Source organism: Heterodontus francisci, chromosome 11, assembly GCF_036365525.1.
Source record: "Heterodontus francisci isolate sHetFra1 chromosome 11, sHetFra1.hap1, whole genome shotgun sequence".
Classification (NCBI taxonomy): Eukaryota; Metazoa; Chordata; class Chondrichthyes; order Heterodontiformes; family Heterodontidae; genus Heterodontus; species Heterodontus francisci.
In genome coordinates, this window is record NC_090381.1 from 42044439 (window position 1) to 42062005 (window position 17567).

At 39.6% G+C, this 17567-nt stretch overlaps 1 protein-coding gene across 1 annotated transcript in view; it reads left to right on the plus strand.

The window, feature by feature from the left end:
* The window catches only part of LOC137375209 (SH2/SH3 adapter protein NCK1-like), a 234462-nt gene that overhangs the window by 154876 nt on the left and 62019 nt on the right, over window positions 1–17567 (plus strand). The window contains exon 3 of the mRNA XM_068042019.1: window positions 3247–3490. Within this exon, the coding sequence (XP_067898120.1) occupies window positions 3265–3490 (226 nt within the window). The 5' untranslated portion in view covers window positions 3247–3264. The remainder of the gene's footprint in view (window positions 1–3246; window positions 3491–17567) is intronic.

The following is a 17567-nucleotide window of genomic DNA, read 5'->3' on the forward strand; positions in this document are numbered from 1 at the left end:
ATTTAAAAAGAATCTCTAAGCAGCTCTAAACAGAACTCATACATGACAGACTGTAGCATCTTCTCCCAATAAAAGCATGCTGATTTCTCCAGCAAAATGCAGTGAGTGAAGGGTAGTTATATCCAGATAGATTGACGAGACAATTACTCATTCTGACAGGAATCAGTGGTGTCACCATATGCCCTACTCTTCTTCAAAATAGTGCCAAAGGTTTATTTTTATCTCCATTTGAGAGGGAAGAAGGGTCCTCGGTTTAACATCTCATTCAAAACGCCTCTGACAATGCAATTCTTATTCAGTACCGTACTGGAGTGTCAGCCTAGACTATGTTCAAATTTCTGAAGTGGCATTTGAGCCCATGATCTTCTGACTCAGATGAGAATGCTATCCACTGAGCAAAGAATGACGTGTGTATTAGCTCGTTAAAATTAACCTGACATGCCTCTAAGGTTGGCATCATGGTATATGCCTGCATTGTAAATGAAGATGTATTGTTCAGTTTTTCCAGTAACACAAACTGCAAACCCTCCTCTGTAGGAAATCTATATAATTTAAATTGTGAACACTGAGGTGAAAGAATGTTATTACTGTCAGTTCAACTTAAAATGAAATAATTTGAAATGAGACATGATGGCTAATTTAAAGCAGTTTAGAATATAAAATAATGAGGAATGTGGGTAACTTTGGCTATCTACAAAAAGATTGACAACCTTCTCCATAAGGCAGATTTTCCAGCCTATAATTTAAGTTACTGTCTGATTTTTGGAACCTCACCTTGCTTGGAGATGTTATAGTTATTTCTTTCAGACTTGCATCACAAGGAGCACATTTCCTTGGAAGGAGAGCTCTCCTACAATATCAGAATCTTGGGTTTCTAAGTAGCAACTAGTATACTGGTTGAATTCAGTATCTTTTTCTATCAGCTTACCTAGCCCTTGAAAGATCAAAATGACTAACATTAAGGTCACTTGAAATCACTTTTTCAATTACCTTTCATATATTCAATACAGAAAAGTCAGCTACCTACTTTTTAAGTGTATATATAGTAGGTCTTGTACAGAAAGAATAATTGGTTCTGAAAAATTGTTTGTGATTTTTGATATGCTTATGTATTCAGAGAAACAAATACACTACATGTATAGCTTATAGTCTGAACTGCTGTAATCTGTTTTGTAAGTTTAATTACACATTTGAATGGAGGCCTAACTCTGATTACATTGATTCCTAAACCCTATGGTGAAAAGCGAATGTTCATACATCAGCTGTCACTCAGCTTAAAAATTCAAGACTGGTAGTGCATCAGTTTTGAACATATTTCTTTTACCTCTGGGTCTGAATGTAGCTCAAAGTTGTGATAAAGATCTGTGTTTGCTCCTGTCCCAAGCATCAATGAAGATCATTTTGGGTCTAGTTCTGCAATAATTTGATTTGAGGTACTAAATCAGTTTTAAATTCAGCACTAATATTTTTATTCTTCTGTGAGGCATAGAAGTTATACATTACAAAAATGTAAGAAATTTCTTGTGTTTTTCTGGTCGACAGTATTATGTATATTTTGAGTGTAATAAGGTCGCATCTAATGGGTACCCTGCCAACTGAAAAGTGCTGCATACTGGTGGAGCGGAGAACAGTCCATTGTCTCAGGCATTGACCAGTAAACTTTGGGAGCTTTCAGTGGAATAAAAAGAAATCTTCCTTTGCAAGGCCATTTGATTATTTATCAGCTTCCTGGGGTTTTCTATATGGGTCTGTTTATATATTGAAAAATTCTCCATAGATATGAAAAGTATTTTTTCAAGTTCTTGACACTGCTCAAATGAGAATTTGTAATTTTAAATCCATCAAAAAACTGTATTGAATGTATTCTTATCAGGTAGGATATCATTAAAATTTAATTTTCGCTAAATATAGCTTGAGCAGAGCCAATCACAGTTTATGCTTTTGGGTGAAAGCAGGGTTGAAATAGGTAGACATGCAGTTTGATGGGCAAAGCGAGAGCTTTTATAAAGAAAGTGAGCTTATGGGCTGGTTTTTAGTCTGTTTAGAAACTATTTTTGTAGTGTGCGATTCTGAACTAAATTGCCCTGCTCATAGTGCAGAGTTTTTAGCAGCCTTTTTAAAAGTTCGTCAGTTGTGTTGTGCCGTGGAAAGAAAGGAAGAAGTTGTACTTATATAGCCCCTGTGACAGTGAACTCGCGGATTTTTTTAATGTGGAGAAACAGCACCAGTTTGCACCCAGCATTGAGATTATCAACCAGATAATCTTTTTGTGATGTTAGCTCAGACGCTAGTGGAACCCCCTTGCTTTTCTTCAAATAGTGCCATGGAATCTTTCACATCCACCTGAAAGGGAAGCCAGGGCCTTAATTTAACGTCTCATGTGAAAAATAGTGTCTCCAACAGTGCAGAACTCTATATACTCTTGATACTGTATGACGTATCCACCTAGATTATGTGCTCAAATTTCTGGATTGGGGCTTAATCTCATAATCTACTGGTTCAGAGGCAGGAATGCTACTACTCTGCCAAAGCTGATAACATTGCAAGCTTTCATTGGTCAAAATAAGGTTGTTGCTATTTATTTAGAGATACAGCACTGAAACAGGCCTTTTGGCCCACCGAGTCTATGCCGACCATCAACCACCCATTTATACTAATCCTACATTAATCCCATATTCCTGCCACATCCCCACCCACCTACCTATACTAGGGACAATTTATAATGGCCAATTTACCTATCAACCTGCAAGTCTTTTGGCTTGTGGGAGGAAACCGGAGCACCCGGCGAAAACCCACGCAGACACAGGGAGAACTTGCAAACTCCACAAAGGCAGTACCCAGAATTGAACCCGGGTCGCTGGAGCTGTGAGGCTGCGGTGCCAACCACTGCGCCACTGCTGTGCCGGATTAACTACATAAGTAAATGGAAAATAATATTTGTATTATTTTCTCAACCCTTTTTTTCAAACTTTTCTATAAATGTTGCTCTGTCATTAAATTTTTTAAACTACCTTTTGGAGATCAGGTACTCAGCTGACATATGACATTAGGATATGAACTGGCATTCCTCAACGCTTATGTGCACAATGCTAACTGAGTGCATTCACACTTAAGCTTGTTCTTTCTTTTAGCTTGTAAAGTATGTATACAAGTTAGCTCCCTTTTAGGAACATTTTGAGCATGATATTCTGCTGTTTTTTTTGTAACATTGCTACAATAATAATTGCTTCCTCTTTGAACTTTCAGTACTGAACCCACGGGAAGATGACGGAAGAGGTAATAGTGATTGCCAAGTTTGACTATGTGGCACAGCAGGAGCAAGAGCTGGACATAAAGAAAAATGAGCGATTGTGGCTGTTGGATGACTCCAAGTCATGGTGGCGTGTTCGAAACTCCACAAACAAAACTGGCTTTGTACCTTCAAATTATGTGGAAAGAAAGAACAGTGCTAGGAAAGCTTCTATTGTGAAGAATCTGAAAGATACTTTGGGTAAGTTTGTCATGGACAATATATGCTGGAGTTTTATAACACAGTCAAACTATTTGATTTTTGTTTTTTTTTAAAAAAAGAAGCTCTATAAATTCAAAATACAAATGATGTTTTTATTGAAAATTCTTCTTGTTATCGAGTGTGAAAACAAATAATCATGAGGGAATTATTGCAGCACTGAAAGCTAGAAACACTAGTGGGTATTTAAATGATCGAAATTGGGCAGATGGGTGGGTGGTAATGGAGGAAATATATATAATAAAAATATTATGGTGCTGAATATAACACTCTGGCAACCATCTGTTCCATATTTCTATATTGTTCTCATAAACTTAGCATGTAAAACTAAGCAGAACAGAATGCAGGTGAATTAGATATCCTGTCATTCTAAGACATAACCTTGAATAAGTACTTTTTTAGGAAGATTTATGTCGACTTGTTGCAAAGTAATCAATTTTTCTGGCATTAGATATACCGACATTAAAAAAGAGCTTTAAGATGAGCATTTATTAACTATTTGAAGACATATAGCTGTGCAATCTCTTACTTTTCTGCAGCCACTTGTATTCATAATAATCACAAAGCATATTGAACTTCATATGCATTTTTGTTTATTAATTACTGATTTGATAGAATACATTACAGCCTTTATTTCTAAATACAAGGCAAATAGGTAATTCTGCACAAGCACAGATAATCATGGATTTTTTTTCAAAATTTAATGAACATTACATTGTGCAACAAAAAATAATAGATTTTGGAAAAACAGTAATATGATTTCAGCACCATCTTATTAGCTATTGTCAGTCGCAAAGTTTGTCACCTAAATTTCAAGATTATAACAGATTCTGAATCATCTGTAATCTATATGAAATTGATCCTTAAATGATCATTCTGTGTATATTTGTAACTTAATGCACATCTCTGTAGACCTTTACTGATGAATAGCATAAGAAAATGGTATGGGCAGTTTTTAAAATCTGTGGAGAAGTGTGTTCAATAAGGAATGACTACACAGATTCAAATCTGTTGTTTCTCCATGCAAAGATGATTTGAGTTATGCTGCAAACAGTCACTCGTTCTTGCTTTTTTACACTGTGAGAAAATGGCAGACGGAAAATAACATAAATCAAAAATTACTCCAAGTATTACCCAGCACCACCCCCCAGCCCTGTCCTATCAGATAACACTGACTGAGGGCTATGTGTGTTTTGATTTTCATTTACCTACACGTCCACAGTCATTTGAGGAATTGCTTCTAGACGTGTTCATGATCCATTCTCATTATTCTCACTTTTCTACCCACCATCGAACAGAAAATCCTAAAAGCTGATTTAAAAATTATATAGGATTTTGATAGTTTAGGATTTTCGATCCGGCATCAGATAATATTTTCTATTCAATTTCGTAATATGGCCATCATGGCAAGTCAGGAATTTATTACTAGAGTTGCTTTGAGAAGTTGGTGGTGGGCCACCTTCTTAAACTGCTGTAGTCAGTCTTTTGGAGTCACAATTAGGTCAGATTAGGTAATGATTAGGTAGTTTTTTTTTCCTAATGGGAAATCAGTTGGGCTTTCAACAACAATCCAACAGCTTCATGGTCATTTTTAATACCACCTTTTTGTTTTAATTTCCAAATTTTTAAAAACTGAATTCAAATTGTCGAACTGCCGGAGAGAGAAATTTTTACTCATTTTCTCTGGATTATTAGTCCAGGGCTCTGGAATACTAGTCCAGTAACAAAACCAATACACTACCATACGCTGACTACTGATGCATTCTTATTAAAAGCCTGATTGCTGTACTGCGCTATCTTATATTGTTGCCTTCCTGACTGGCTATACTTAGCTTTGGTGCAATTTATGATTTCGTAGACTGTGGGATTTTTCCTCGGTTTACAACAACTGCTACTTGCATTTTTATTCTTAACTAGAAAAACTTCCCAAGGTACTTCACAGAGTCGTAATCAGAAAAAGAAAAGCAAATAAAAAATATTTGGTCAAGATAAAGATAAAAGTTTGGTCAAAGAGTTTTGTTTTTTGGAGGGTTCTAAAAGAGGAGGGATGGTGAGGGGATGTGGTAGGATATGGAATTAGTGTAGGATTAGTATAAATGGGTGGTCGATGGTCGGCACAGACTCGGTGGGCCGAAGGGCCTGTTTCAGTGCTGTATCTCTAAACTAAACTAAACTAAATTGCTTACGAAGGGAATTCCAGAGTGTGTGACCAGAATCAGGGGAATGAGAAGTTCTTGGGAGGACTGTAGGGTTGGGGAATGTAAGAGGTAGGGACTTGGTGAGACCATGAAGGCGTTTGAACTTGAGAATTAGATTTTTAAAATTGGGAACTGTGAGCCAATGTAGGTCTGCAAAAACTGTAGCAGAGGCAGCAGTGGTTTGGATAAGCTGAAGTATCAGTGTGTTGAGGATGGGAAGCTACATGGAGTCTATTGGAATAGTTGAGTCTGGAGGTGAAGGAGACATAGATGAGAGACAATTTTTTTGGTGGATGCAGGTGGTCGTTGTGATACAGAGGATATAGAGTCACAGCTTGGGATGCCGAGATTGCGAAAAGTCTAATTCAGCCTGAGACCGTGATCAAGGAGGGAAATGGAATCGGTGGCAAGTGGCGCAGCTTATGGCAGGAAATGAAGATGATTTCTTCTGTCTTCTCAGTGCTTAATTGAAGGTGATTGTAGGTCATTCAAGAATGGATGTCAGAAAACAGCCTGACAGCACAGGCAGTGGAGAGTGAGGCCCCATTATGCTTGATGTAGTCCAGCCATATCTGGCAATGATTGACCAAACTAGTTCTGCACAAGATATGGGTTTGAGGGAGTGAAGATGGGGGGGCCTTGTCAAAGGGAACAACCAGGATGGGAGACAGTTAAGTTTTTACTGGGGAAAAGTTTACAAACAATCTGTTAACAAATTATTATAGTTGGAACTATTTGACGTATATAAAAGGAAACTGGTCATGATTAATCTCTAAATCCAGCTGAAGAAGTTGGGTTGAGAAGTGTTGTCAAACATCAGAACCAGAAGGTGACACATTAAATTTTTGCCAACATAATTATCCTTATTTCGACTTTTCCCTCTCACTCTCTCTGTCAGACCAAATGAAAAGTTCTTGTAAAATTCAAAACATTTTCAGGAAAAGTATATGGTTTCATACATAAAACATGAAAATTACACTATATTTTTATTAAACGTTTATATCATAGTTTTGATGACAGATGTAAGAGATGAATGTTCCTTTACACAGAGGTGATTGTTCTTAATACAACTTCTTCATCTTAGATTTAGATATTAATTGGAGTGGAACAACAGCCAGTGTGTTCCCCACTAATTTTAAGTTAAACTGGAAAGAATTTGCCATCTTGATTCACTGAATCGTGAAGAAACTGTGTCAAATATTTTTACTTAACAAATACAAGGTCTGTCTCATTATAAGCTGAACCTTCAATCGAACTAGTCTGATTTTTGGGTGCAAGTTGTGAGACATTCAGCCTATACCTAACTTTTAATTAAAACAGTTTGTGACCTGTCACAAATACTGAGATTCATGGTTGATTGGTAGATAGACCCCTAAAGTTTCTGGTTTGGCTTGTGACTCACTTGTGCTTGCTTAAGTGTACCTCTTGAATAAATGAAGCTTTGTTCTAAATGGGGTTAGAATCAAATCTCAATCCTAACGTCCCTGCATTGCTGACAGCTCTGTTTAGATTAGAAGTATCGTGCATTATTGCAATTTGCCAGGAGGCAGTTGATCCTCCACAGTCTAATTCTGCAGGTATTGGCCATTTTTCTTCTGCCTCACTATAGCCAGTTGGAATGGCAGTCCAATAAATCCCAGTTGAAATTCTCCCCTAAAGCAGTAGGCCAATGTTTTCTTTTAATACTTTTTCCTTTGGTCCTGCAGAGAAGGAACAGAGTTCCATTCATGTCAGTTATGCAGGACTTTTGCATACACATGGATTTAATATATGTAGAGCAACTGATTGGCACAACAGCCCTCATAATGTGACTTTGTGATAGAAAGCACCAACCGTTGTGACCTTGTGATGAATGTCATCTTGATGATTTACCACTTCTGTGACCTTTAACACAAATACTAAAAGCTGGATGAAATGTCCTTGGGATGCTTCTGTAATTTCAACTGCATTATGCATGCAAGAGTTTCAGAAAGAGGCTAATCTTCACATTACTGGGACTTTACTTTGGATTTCTGGTCAAAGTTTGGCCTTAATAATTTGGCTAAAAGACCACATGCTCCAAACAAGGGCTAACTACCTCTTTGGTAATCCCTGAAAAGACATAGCTTTTTATCAAATGTTGTGAGGCCTCTGGGCTTTGAGTAGAAGCAGCTACTCAGTATAGTTGTCTAAATCTCACTCAGTCACATGTTAATGGATTAAGAAAGAGAGTCTAAGACATGCTGGCCTATCAACGCACGTACCAAACCTGCCACCTCTACCAGCTAGAAGAACAAGGGAAGATGATGTGTGGGAACACCACCGCCAGCAAGTTCCCCTCCAAATCAAACACCATATCAACTTGGAAATATGTTGCCGTGCTTTCATCATCGCTGGGTCAAAATCTTGGAACTGCTTACCCAACAGCAGTGTAGGTATACCAACACCACACAGACTGCAGCAGTTAACCAAAGAGGCTCACTGCCACCTTCTCGAGGGCAATAAATGTTGACCTTGCCAGTGATGCCCGTATCCCATGAATTAATAAAAATAAATTTCCTTTACCATTGACATGAGGTCACAGGGATCCAATGTCTGTGGCACTGAAATGGTTCCCTCCTTGTTACCAGGTGCTTGGAAGTATTGTCTTACACATTTCACTCAAATATTGTGCATTCTAACCATGACCTCAGGCGCCCCCATCATTTCCTCAAAAGTTGAGGAGAGTATCTGTAAACATTATGGTTGGGCCTCTAGACTAGCTAGGCTCTAAATATTCCCCAATCTAGTATGATCAAGAGACTGCTCCTGGAGCCACAGCTGTGTATTTAAATAGAAATTTCAGTCTTCCTTCTAGCCTTATTTAAAGCTGCTTTTATATTGATGTTTTAACTTAGATTCTGGGAGACTGCCATCCAAGAGTTGGCTCCTGGCATTCACAGTAATAAGTCTCGCTTGGTTATTATAGCGGCAAGGGAGAAGAGCTGGGATAGAAAGAGATTGATGTGTAGATGGTTCCGTATTTTCTGTAACTCAAAATCTAGGACTTTTATATTGGTGTGTAATGCTCCAATCGCCATAAGAACATAAGAAAGAGGAGAAGGAGTAGGCCATTTGGCCCCTCAAGCCCCCTCAAGCCTGCCCCGCCATTCAATAAGATCATGGCTGATCTGCCCCAGACCTCAACTCCTCTTTCATGCCTGCTCCTCATAGCCCTCAACTCCCCGGTATTTCAAAAATCTATATACCTCCTCTTTAAATACTTTCAATGATCTAGCCTCCACAACTCTCTGGTGTAGAGAATTCCAGACATTCACTACCTTCGGAGAGAAGAAATTCCTTTGCGTCTCAGTTTTAAATGAGTGTCCCCTTATTCTGTAACTATGACCCTAGTTTGAGATTCCCTCACTAGTGGAAACATCTTCTCAACATCTATCCTGTCAAGCCCCCTCAGAATCTTGTACTTTTCAATAAGATCACCCTCATTCTTCTAAACTCTAATGAATAAAGGCCTAACCTGTTTAGCCGTTCTTGATAAGTCAACCCCTGCATCCCAGGAATCAGCCTAGTGAATCTCTTTTGAACTGCCTCCTCCAATTCCAATATATCCTTTCTTAAATACGGGGCCTATACAAAGTACTCCAGGTGCGGCCTTACCAACACCCTGTACAGTTGTAGCAAGACTTCCCTATTTTTAAACTCCAACCCCCTAGCAATATAGGCCAAAATTCCATTTGCCGCCTTAATTACTTGTTGCACATGCATACTAACTTTTTGTGTTTCACGCACAAGAACACCCAGATCCCTCTGTGCTGCACTTTTTTGAAGTCTGTCTCCATTTAAATAATAGTCTGCCTTTTGATTCTTCTTACCAAAGTGTATGACCTCACACTTTCCTACATAAAACTCCATCTGCCAAGTTTTTGCCCATTCACTCAATCTATCTATATCCCCTTGCTGATTCCTTATGTCCTCATCACAACATGCCATGGCGCAGAATCAATTTAAAGGAGGGTAATGCCCACAACCTCTGGCATCCAGGATGTGACTTTTTGTGTGTCTAGACAACTGCTATTAAAGGCAGTGAAATATATATTTGCCGCAGTGCTTTTGATCCAGTGGAGATCAGTAGCATGCTGGGAAGGAAGGAGCATACAATTCCCCTCAATGAAGTTTTCCCCCTATAATAAATACACCAAATGCCTCAGTATTATACCTTAGTATTCAGTGAATTGACTCATTTCTGTCACTCTGCCTATATTTAAATTTTGAATTTAAGCTGTCGAAGTCAGAGAAAGCAACGTTTTAGCTCAGCCAGTCCAAAGATGTTGCCCAAGTTCCAACATTTGAACTATGTTGAGGGATGACAGCTTCAAGTTTAATATAGTTTTAAACATTACGAAATAACAATCAATTTCCCTGCTTGTTAGTCAGATTGCTCATTTTGAACTGAAAAGTCCACTTAAAATATTGGAATTCTTATTTCATTTTGTTGACAAAATTCAGTTTTAACTATTTAATACCTTAAGTGCCTGTTGAAGTAATATTGTATTGCTGTGTTCTTAAACATTAAATTACACTTGAACAATTGTATATCTAATTTTAATGGAAGCAGCTTCATATCCCTTTCTAACTTGTAGCAAAAAAATGCAACCACCCATTCAGATTTTTTTTTTTGGCTGGTTGATTTTGGGGATGATGACACCCATTGGTGAAACCAGGTAGTGATTTTGTGTATTCTGAAAGTGGACTTTAATTTGGCAGTTTCAAATATATATATATATATATATATATATATATATGTATGTATCTACCTACCTATATAAGTAGGGTGACTACAAGAGTCATTTGTTTTCCCAGCTTTATTGGACAAGCTATTGAGATGATAATTTCTTGCTAGATTTATATGTTTTATTTTAAGGATAATTTCCCTCTTAAGGTTATAAGCAATTTCTTCGAAGTTAGTAAAGCAAATAGAATCTTAGCAACCTTATTTTGGGAGACCATGAGATAGTGGCTTGAGATTTGTCTTTCATCCTTGAGATTTATTAACATACCAACTTGATTATCTTACTACACAACAATCGGAAATTATCTATTAGTTTGCCTCATAACTTTGGATTAATTCACAAAGTATTCCTGCATGGAATGTTAATGAGTATATAAAGACATACTGCCTGGAATCCAAATGTCACATTGCTCGTAACCATCCTCGTTCGCAATAATTAGATTTACACAATCAAATTCACACAAAGCGAAAGTTACTTGAGAGGTTCATGGGCTGTGATTTGGATAGTCTGAGCAGCCATTTAGATTTTCAAATAGGTGTTCTATCTGTCTTGGAACTAGGTTACCATAAAAGACATTTGCATATCAGACTGGACAAAAAAAAAGTCATTGTTGTTACAGCAACTAAAAGTTTGAGTATAGAGACATCAATCTTAAAAGCCACACATCTATAAATAACCTCACACTGGTAATTTTATCAATACATTTTTGGTTCTTTAGACCAGAAGTTCAGGAACTTTTCTGAAGCTGCCACTAAAGCCAATATGCTGGATCAATTTAATAAAGAATGACAGAGTTGTATTTACATAGCGCACTTCATCACCACTGCTGGTCCCAAAGTGCCTTACAGCCAATGAAATACTTTTAAAGTGCAGTCACTGTTGTAATGTAGGAAATGCAGCAGCCAATTGTCGCACAGTAAACTCGCACAAACAGAGGGGTCAGAGGGATGGATTTTATAAGCCAGCCGGTGAAAAAAATTGTGGCCCGCCTATCAAAGAGCTGCTGCAATTCCAAGCATGACGGCTCTTTAAAATAGCCGGAGCGGGTTGCACCCCGCTGCCCTGCCCCCGGTTATGCAGAGAGAGTGTCCTCTCCGTCCCTGGCAATGGCATCAGTTGCCTGTGTGCAGACGCTGACACCATTTTTAAAGGGCTGTCACTCCTACTGGGAGAGTTATATATTGAAAATTAAATGGAATTTTTAAAAAATACATCTCTTTTGCCCCTCTCCTGCCCTCCAATAACAAAATTAATTATTTGCCCTTCACCTCCCCCCAAAAACACTTGACCTTTACCATCTGACCTTCTCCCACCCGCCACTCCCCCAAAACTGCACAGACATTCACCTACAACCCTACCCACCATCCCCTACACCCATGACGCCGATGCCCCCCACCCTCCCAGCACCGATAAACTTACCTCCCCCAACAAGTGTTCCGCCTTGTATCCCCGGATGGGGATCTGAAGTGCGGCAGTGCTGGCCGCCGGGGGTGAAGATCACGGCGGGGCATCAGGAGGCAGTGTGAAATTAATTAATTCAGATATTTTAATTTATTTAAATATTTAAATTGCACTCCAGTCGCCAAGCAGTGGGGGAGGGGGGTGGTGATCGTCGGTGGGGGAGACTACGAGACCTCACCGCCGCCAATAATATCGGGCCGGGCCCTGCTGGCGTCGAGGTCCATGGTGGACCTCATCCGAGGCCATCTTCAGGCCTCCTCACCACGGATCCCGACGTCGAGTGCTCCTTAAAATCCAGCCCCGCTAATCTGTTTCTTTTGTTATTGTCTGAAGAATAAATATTGGTCAGGACACCCGGGAGAACTCCCCTGTCATCTTCAAAATAGTGCCATGGGTTCCTTTATGTCCACCTGATAGGGCAAATGGGACCTCAGTTTAACATCTCATCCAAAAGACGGCCTGGTTCCGGGGCATGGGGGTCCCTCGTTTAAAGGCACAATACCTGAATGAGGGACCTGACATTGTGAAGGAGGAGGGTCCACTGAGGGCCAGCCCCCGTGCCCTTGCCGCTGACCCCCCCCCCCTTCCCTGCAACCTCCCATCCTGTGAGACCTCTCCCGCCCTGACCTACCTGAGGCCTGGCTCCAGCGATGCTCCTCCTGCAGCAGCCGCTGCCGCCGCAGTGGCACTACAGCTGCCAGTTCTAATTGGTTGGCAGCTCTTCAAGGGCTGTAATTCCGAGGACAGTGTCCTTGATCCTTTGGAAGGCCCACTGCTGTCCACTTAAGTGCCTGACTGGCAGTAGGGTCAGTGGGCCCTCCGGAGAAGAGGTGGCACGGCGATCTCGGCATCACTTTTTCCAGACGTCGAGACTCCCACTGCCTTCCTGGAGTGAGACTTGAACCCACAGTCTTCTGACTCAGAGGTAAGAGTACTACCAACTGAGCCATGACTGACACTCATTGTAAATTGCATGACTAATTCAAGATTAAATAGTGTCTATTCTAGTTTTTTTTTTTGAAAAGTTGTTGTTTTTATACATGGCACATATTTATATAGCCAATGACCAGAGTGTATATATATATATATATATATATATATATATATATATATATATATATATATACACTACATTCTTTTTTTCTGCATCTTCTATTTATTTGTGTGTTACCTGTTGCAGTACCACATACTGAAGTAGGACAAAGATTTGATTCGAAGTCCAAATGACTAGTAAATGGCCAGGAGAAGAAACATGTAGGCAGTGAGTTAATGGCCAATCTTCTGTTGCCTTCCTTCCAATAATTTCTGATGCTGTTGGGTGCTCTAAAATCATGATTTCTGTTTTGTATTACACGATCTGCATTCTATAAGATATTTTAGGTTTTAGCATTTTTAGTTATTGGACAAATTCAATTTAGAGTGGAAAGTTTTTTTTAGCAGTATTTCCTTTAATAGCTGAGTGGATTAATCCATTCACTGTTCATTGTGCTACTGAATTATACAGTCAAGGAGAGTCTCTAATTGATCCCATTTTGTATTGATCAAGCTGGTCTCAGCATTCAGGTGCTCAACAAAATGCCCCCAGGCTAGAAAAAGAAAAATGGCCAAGTTTCCCACTCCTGACTGGTGTCCAGCAGCCGCTCGTTGGGAAAACCCCGGGGATAATTTTAATCCTAAAGAATGGGTATGTTTGGATCAGGTAGGAAGTAAAAATGTAAAAAAAAACTCAAACTTGCCCACTTCCAGTCTTAAGAGAGGTGAGATAGGGTTGGGGAGGCAACTGGGCCTCAGAAAACCTAACAGCCAAAGAGAGGTGAGGTTGACTGGATGTTGCAGGTATACCCTTTTCCAACGCTGCTGGTGGGCCAGGAGGAGCACAAGTGCTCCCCACCCTCCCCTGGCCCACTAAACTAACCTGTTAACCTTCCAAGTGATTGGACCCCCTCCTCCCCAGCAATCAAGTTTTTCCCAACAGCCCTCCCAACTCTTCCTCCCATTTCTCCCTGAGCCCCTGTGATGGCTCCCCATCCGGAGCAGCAGTAAACTTAATCTGCTGCTGGGCCGCGACCTCTTCTGCAGTATTAGTGTTCCCGGCCCTACAGGGACTCAGGTCTGTCATCGGGCTGGCTTCTGGAAATGGAAACTGTTTCAAAAACAAATACGATGTGTGTCCTGAAGTTAAGACTTCACAGTATTTCCAACCGGTACGCCTCTCCACCCTGTCTTGGAAATGCCGCCCCAGGAAATATTGGGACCTGTATATCTGTGCACAGGATTAGGTTTGCCTATCTTGCCGGTCCTACTTTCTGCTATTTCCCTGATCCTGCTAGGCTAGAATGTGTTATCTGATGGCACTTATCGTCCAGTTTATGCAAAGAAATGGCTAGACCAAGGGTTGGCAAACTTCTTAACCTAAAGAGCCTTTTTTCAAAAAAACTGCCGAAAAATAAAAACTATTGGAAGCCGTAATACAAAATTTCGACATTTTTCAACCAAATAATTGGCAAATCGATGAGTGTCTCTGGTAGAAAGCATGATATGCCTATATAATAAATAAAGTACATGTCATTGAATTTATGTATCAATAGAAAAACAATCAAAGGTGAAATAGAACTAACTCTGAATAATCACGTTTTTGACTTTTACTATAATTTTGTCAATAAAGTCATCTTTGAAACAAACTACAACCTAAGATGTGTAGAATTAATGCAATTTTTTCAGCTGTTGAGTCTTGTGCTATTAGAAGCTTTTTTTAAAATCACCTTCATAATAATTTATCATCTCAGCTATATTAGAAATAATAATGGTCGAAACCATAAAACCTGTTCCTTCAACCAAAGGCATTATCTATAATCATGGGTGTAGCTATATCACTCGAACAGGTTTATTAACAACGCAATGAAGTTCTTCATTAAAATAATGATTTGAAACTGTAAAGTGCAGTATAGTGATTAGCTTTTTAATCTCCACAACAAAAACACAGCTCTTACTGTTTTCTTGACCTTTTTTTTAGTCTTTTCTCATGATAATGCAGTCCAACTGGAAAAGGCTGGAGCCGCAAATGAGATGTTAAAGAGCCGCATGCGGCTGCAGAGCCTCAGGTTGCAGATACCTGGGCTAGATGGTTGTGTGTTCAAGTTGCACTCCAGAAACTTGAGCACTTAATCCAGGCTGACATTCCAGTGCCTTACTGAGGGAGTTCTGCACTGATGGAGGTGTTACCTTTCAGGTGAGACGCTAAACCGAGGCCTGATCTGCCGTCTGAGGTGCATGAAGAAGATCCCATCACAGTGCTTTGAAGAAGAACAGAGGAGTTCTCCCCTGTGCCTTGGTCAACATGTCTCCCTCACTTAAAAACAGATTATTTGGTCATTGTTGTTTGTGTGATCTTGCTGTGTGTAAATTAACTGCTGTGTTTACTACATTGCAACAGTGTCTACACTTGAGAAGTACTTCAATGACCATAAAGCACTTTGCAGCGTCCGGAGATCGTGAAAGGTGCTATATAAATGCAGTCTTTCTTTTGTTTTGGGGTGAGATACCAAATAGTGATCCAAATAGCCTGGATTAAGTGCTCAAGTTTCTGGAGTGCAATTTGAACACACAACCATCTAGCCTAGGTGTCTGCAACCTGAGGCTCTGGAGCCGCATGCGGCTTTTTAACGTCTCATTTGCGGCTCCAGCCTTTTCCAGTTGGATTGCATTATCATGAGAAAAGACCAAGAGTGAAAACTGGAAAGACAAAATGTGTGCTTACAAAGCTGTGATACCAGACTAGATTTTCTGTGCTATGCATGGCTGGTTGATGCTGTTCTCTCAACCATCACCGTACAAGTGATATGTTAAATCACAAGTAAGTCATGGAACTCTTGTCCTTTTACTTTTAAACCTTTACATGATGCTCACCCTCCCCTTGTTGGGAAACTTCAGTTTGTGCCAAAAAATAAGAAGTGTTACTGGAATTTTCTGCTGTCTGTTGACCAAGAATGCTATGCAGGATGGACTTTGCTTAAGCCAAGACAAAATCGGGTTGCACAGTGGGATAAATTCAGGGTATCGTCCAAATCTGTAATGAGGGTCCATCTCATGCTATTATTTCCTTCATATTGGATGACCTTTACAAAAGGAGGATCAATAAATTCTTGCATTTCACGTGTGGTTGATTTGCTCAATAACTGTCTTACCATTTCACTGGATAGCATGATGCATTTTTCAATAAATGCTCACTGACCAAAAATGATCCCATTATTTTTTTTTCAGTATTGACAAAAAAAAAATGAAATTGATTTGGATAAGTCAGGAAAATTAATGTGAGCTTCAGTTTAATCCCTTTGTCTTGTCTAGAACAGAGCAAGTTTTCCTTACCATGTTTAAAATGTGCACAATTTAAAGCATAACATCTTTGTCAGGTCCCTAAATTAAAAATTAGTTTTTGAAACATCACGCACCCTGTGGGTTGTTCTTAACGACTCGTTGCCGCCTCTGTAAGAGCAGCTACTCCAATCTTCCATTCTTACCGACCATCTGGCAAGGCACAGTCCTCAGGGAGTAATCTCTCCTGCTGCCCATCTGCTCAACCGCACTACGACCACTCCACGTGTCCTTCTAGAATGCCTGATTTCTAGTGAATAAGCCCTGGTTATCCATAACGCATTCATGGTCGTGGTTGCTTTTCATGCTGACAGAAACTTGAGACAAGTCCTCCCACTTAGTTATAATTCTCAACACCTGCCATGCCCATATTAAAGTGCTTTGATACTTATCTCTAAGTCAAAATTTGGTTTCTTTTCTTTCCCCTTCCCACACAGAGACCCATCTGGCACCTTTTCCTTTTGGGCACTTCATCCTTCACCATCCCTCTTTCATTGAAAATCCTTGTTATCTAAACACCTTCTTCCCCCAGCCCTAGGAAGTTTTACGTCAACTAAATCCTCAAATGGTTCTTTCTTTTTCACTTCCCTTATCTTGTACCAAACAACTCAATGAGTTCAATCTTCACTTCAACTTCCCTTGTGCCCCCCCCCCCCCCCCCCACTGAATTCACCATCCATCTGCTTTTTCTCAATCGTAAATCATAGAAACATTGGCTCCCTATCCCCCAGTGCTTACAACTTTACATTGTTGGCTTTAAATCCCACCCAAGGCCTTAATTTAATGTGACAAACCTCTGTGTTTTGCTAATCATTCTCAATGATGATCAACACAAATCTCCTTTTTGGTGACTAAAACAAAATCTTTTGTGTTCTCCATACGTGACACAATATTAATAGTGCAGCTGACCTGGAGTTGTGAAGGAGAGCACTGTTTTTTTCCACTTTGTTCAAAATAATATGATTTTCATAATCAGCTAACACCTGATCATAACACAGCAGAATTTTGCTTTCAATGCTTTGAGATGATTTGAGTAGTGATCTTGATGTGATTTGAGCAGCCTATTTATGAAGGAACAATTCTTCAATATAAAGTGGTGAGGGAAAGCGAGGGAGAAGATAGTGTGGTGCTTTATAATTAAAAGCTAGTGTGAGAGTCAACTTGCTTATTCGATTTAGATATGTCAACATAACAGTGAAAAGGGGTCAAGCCTTGTGCACAATTTGGAGTTAGAGTCTGCAACTAGGCTACAGTTGTAAT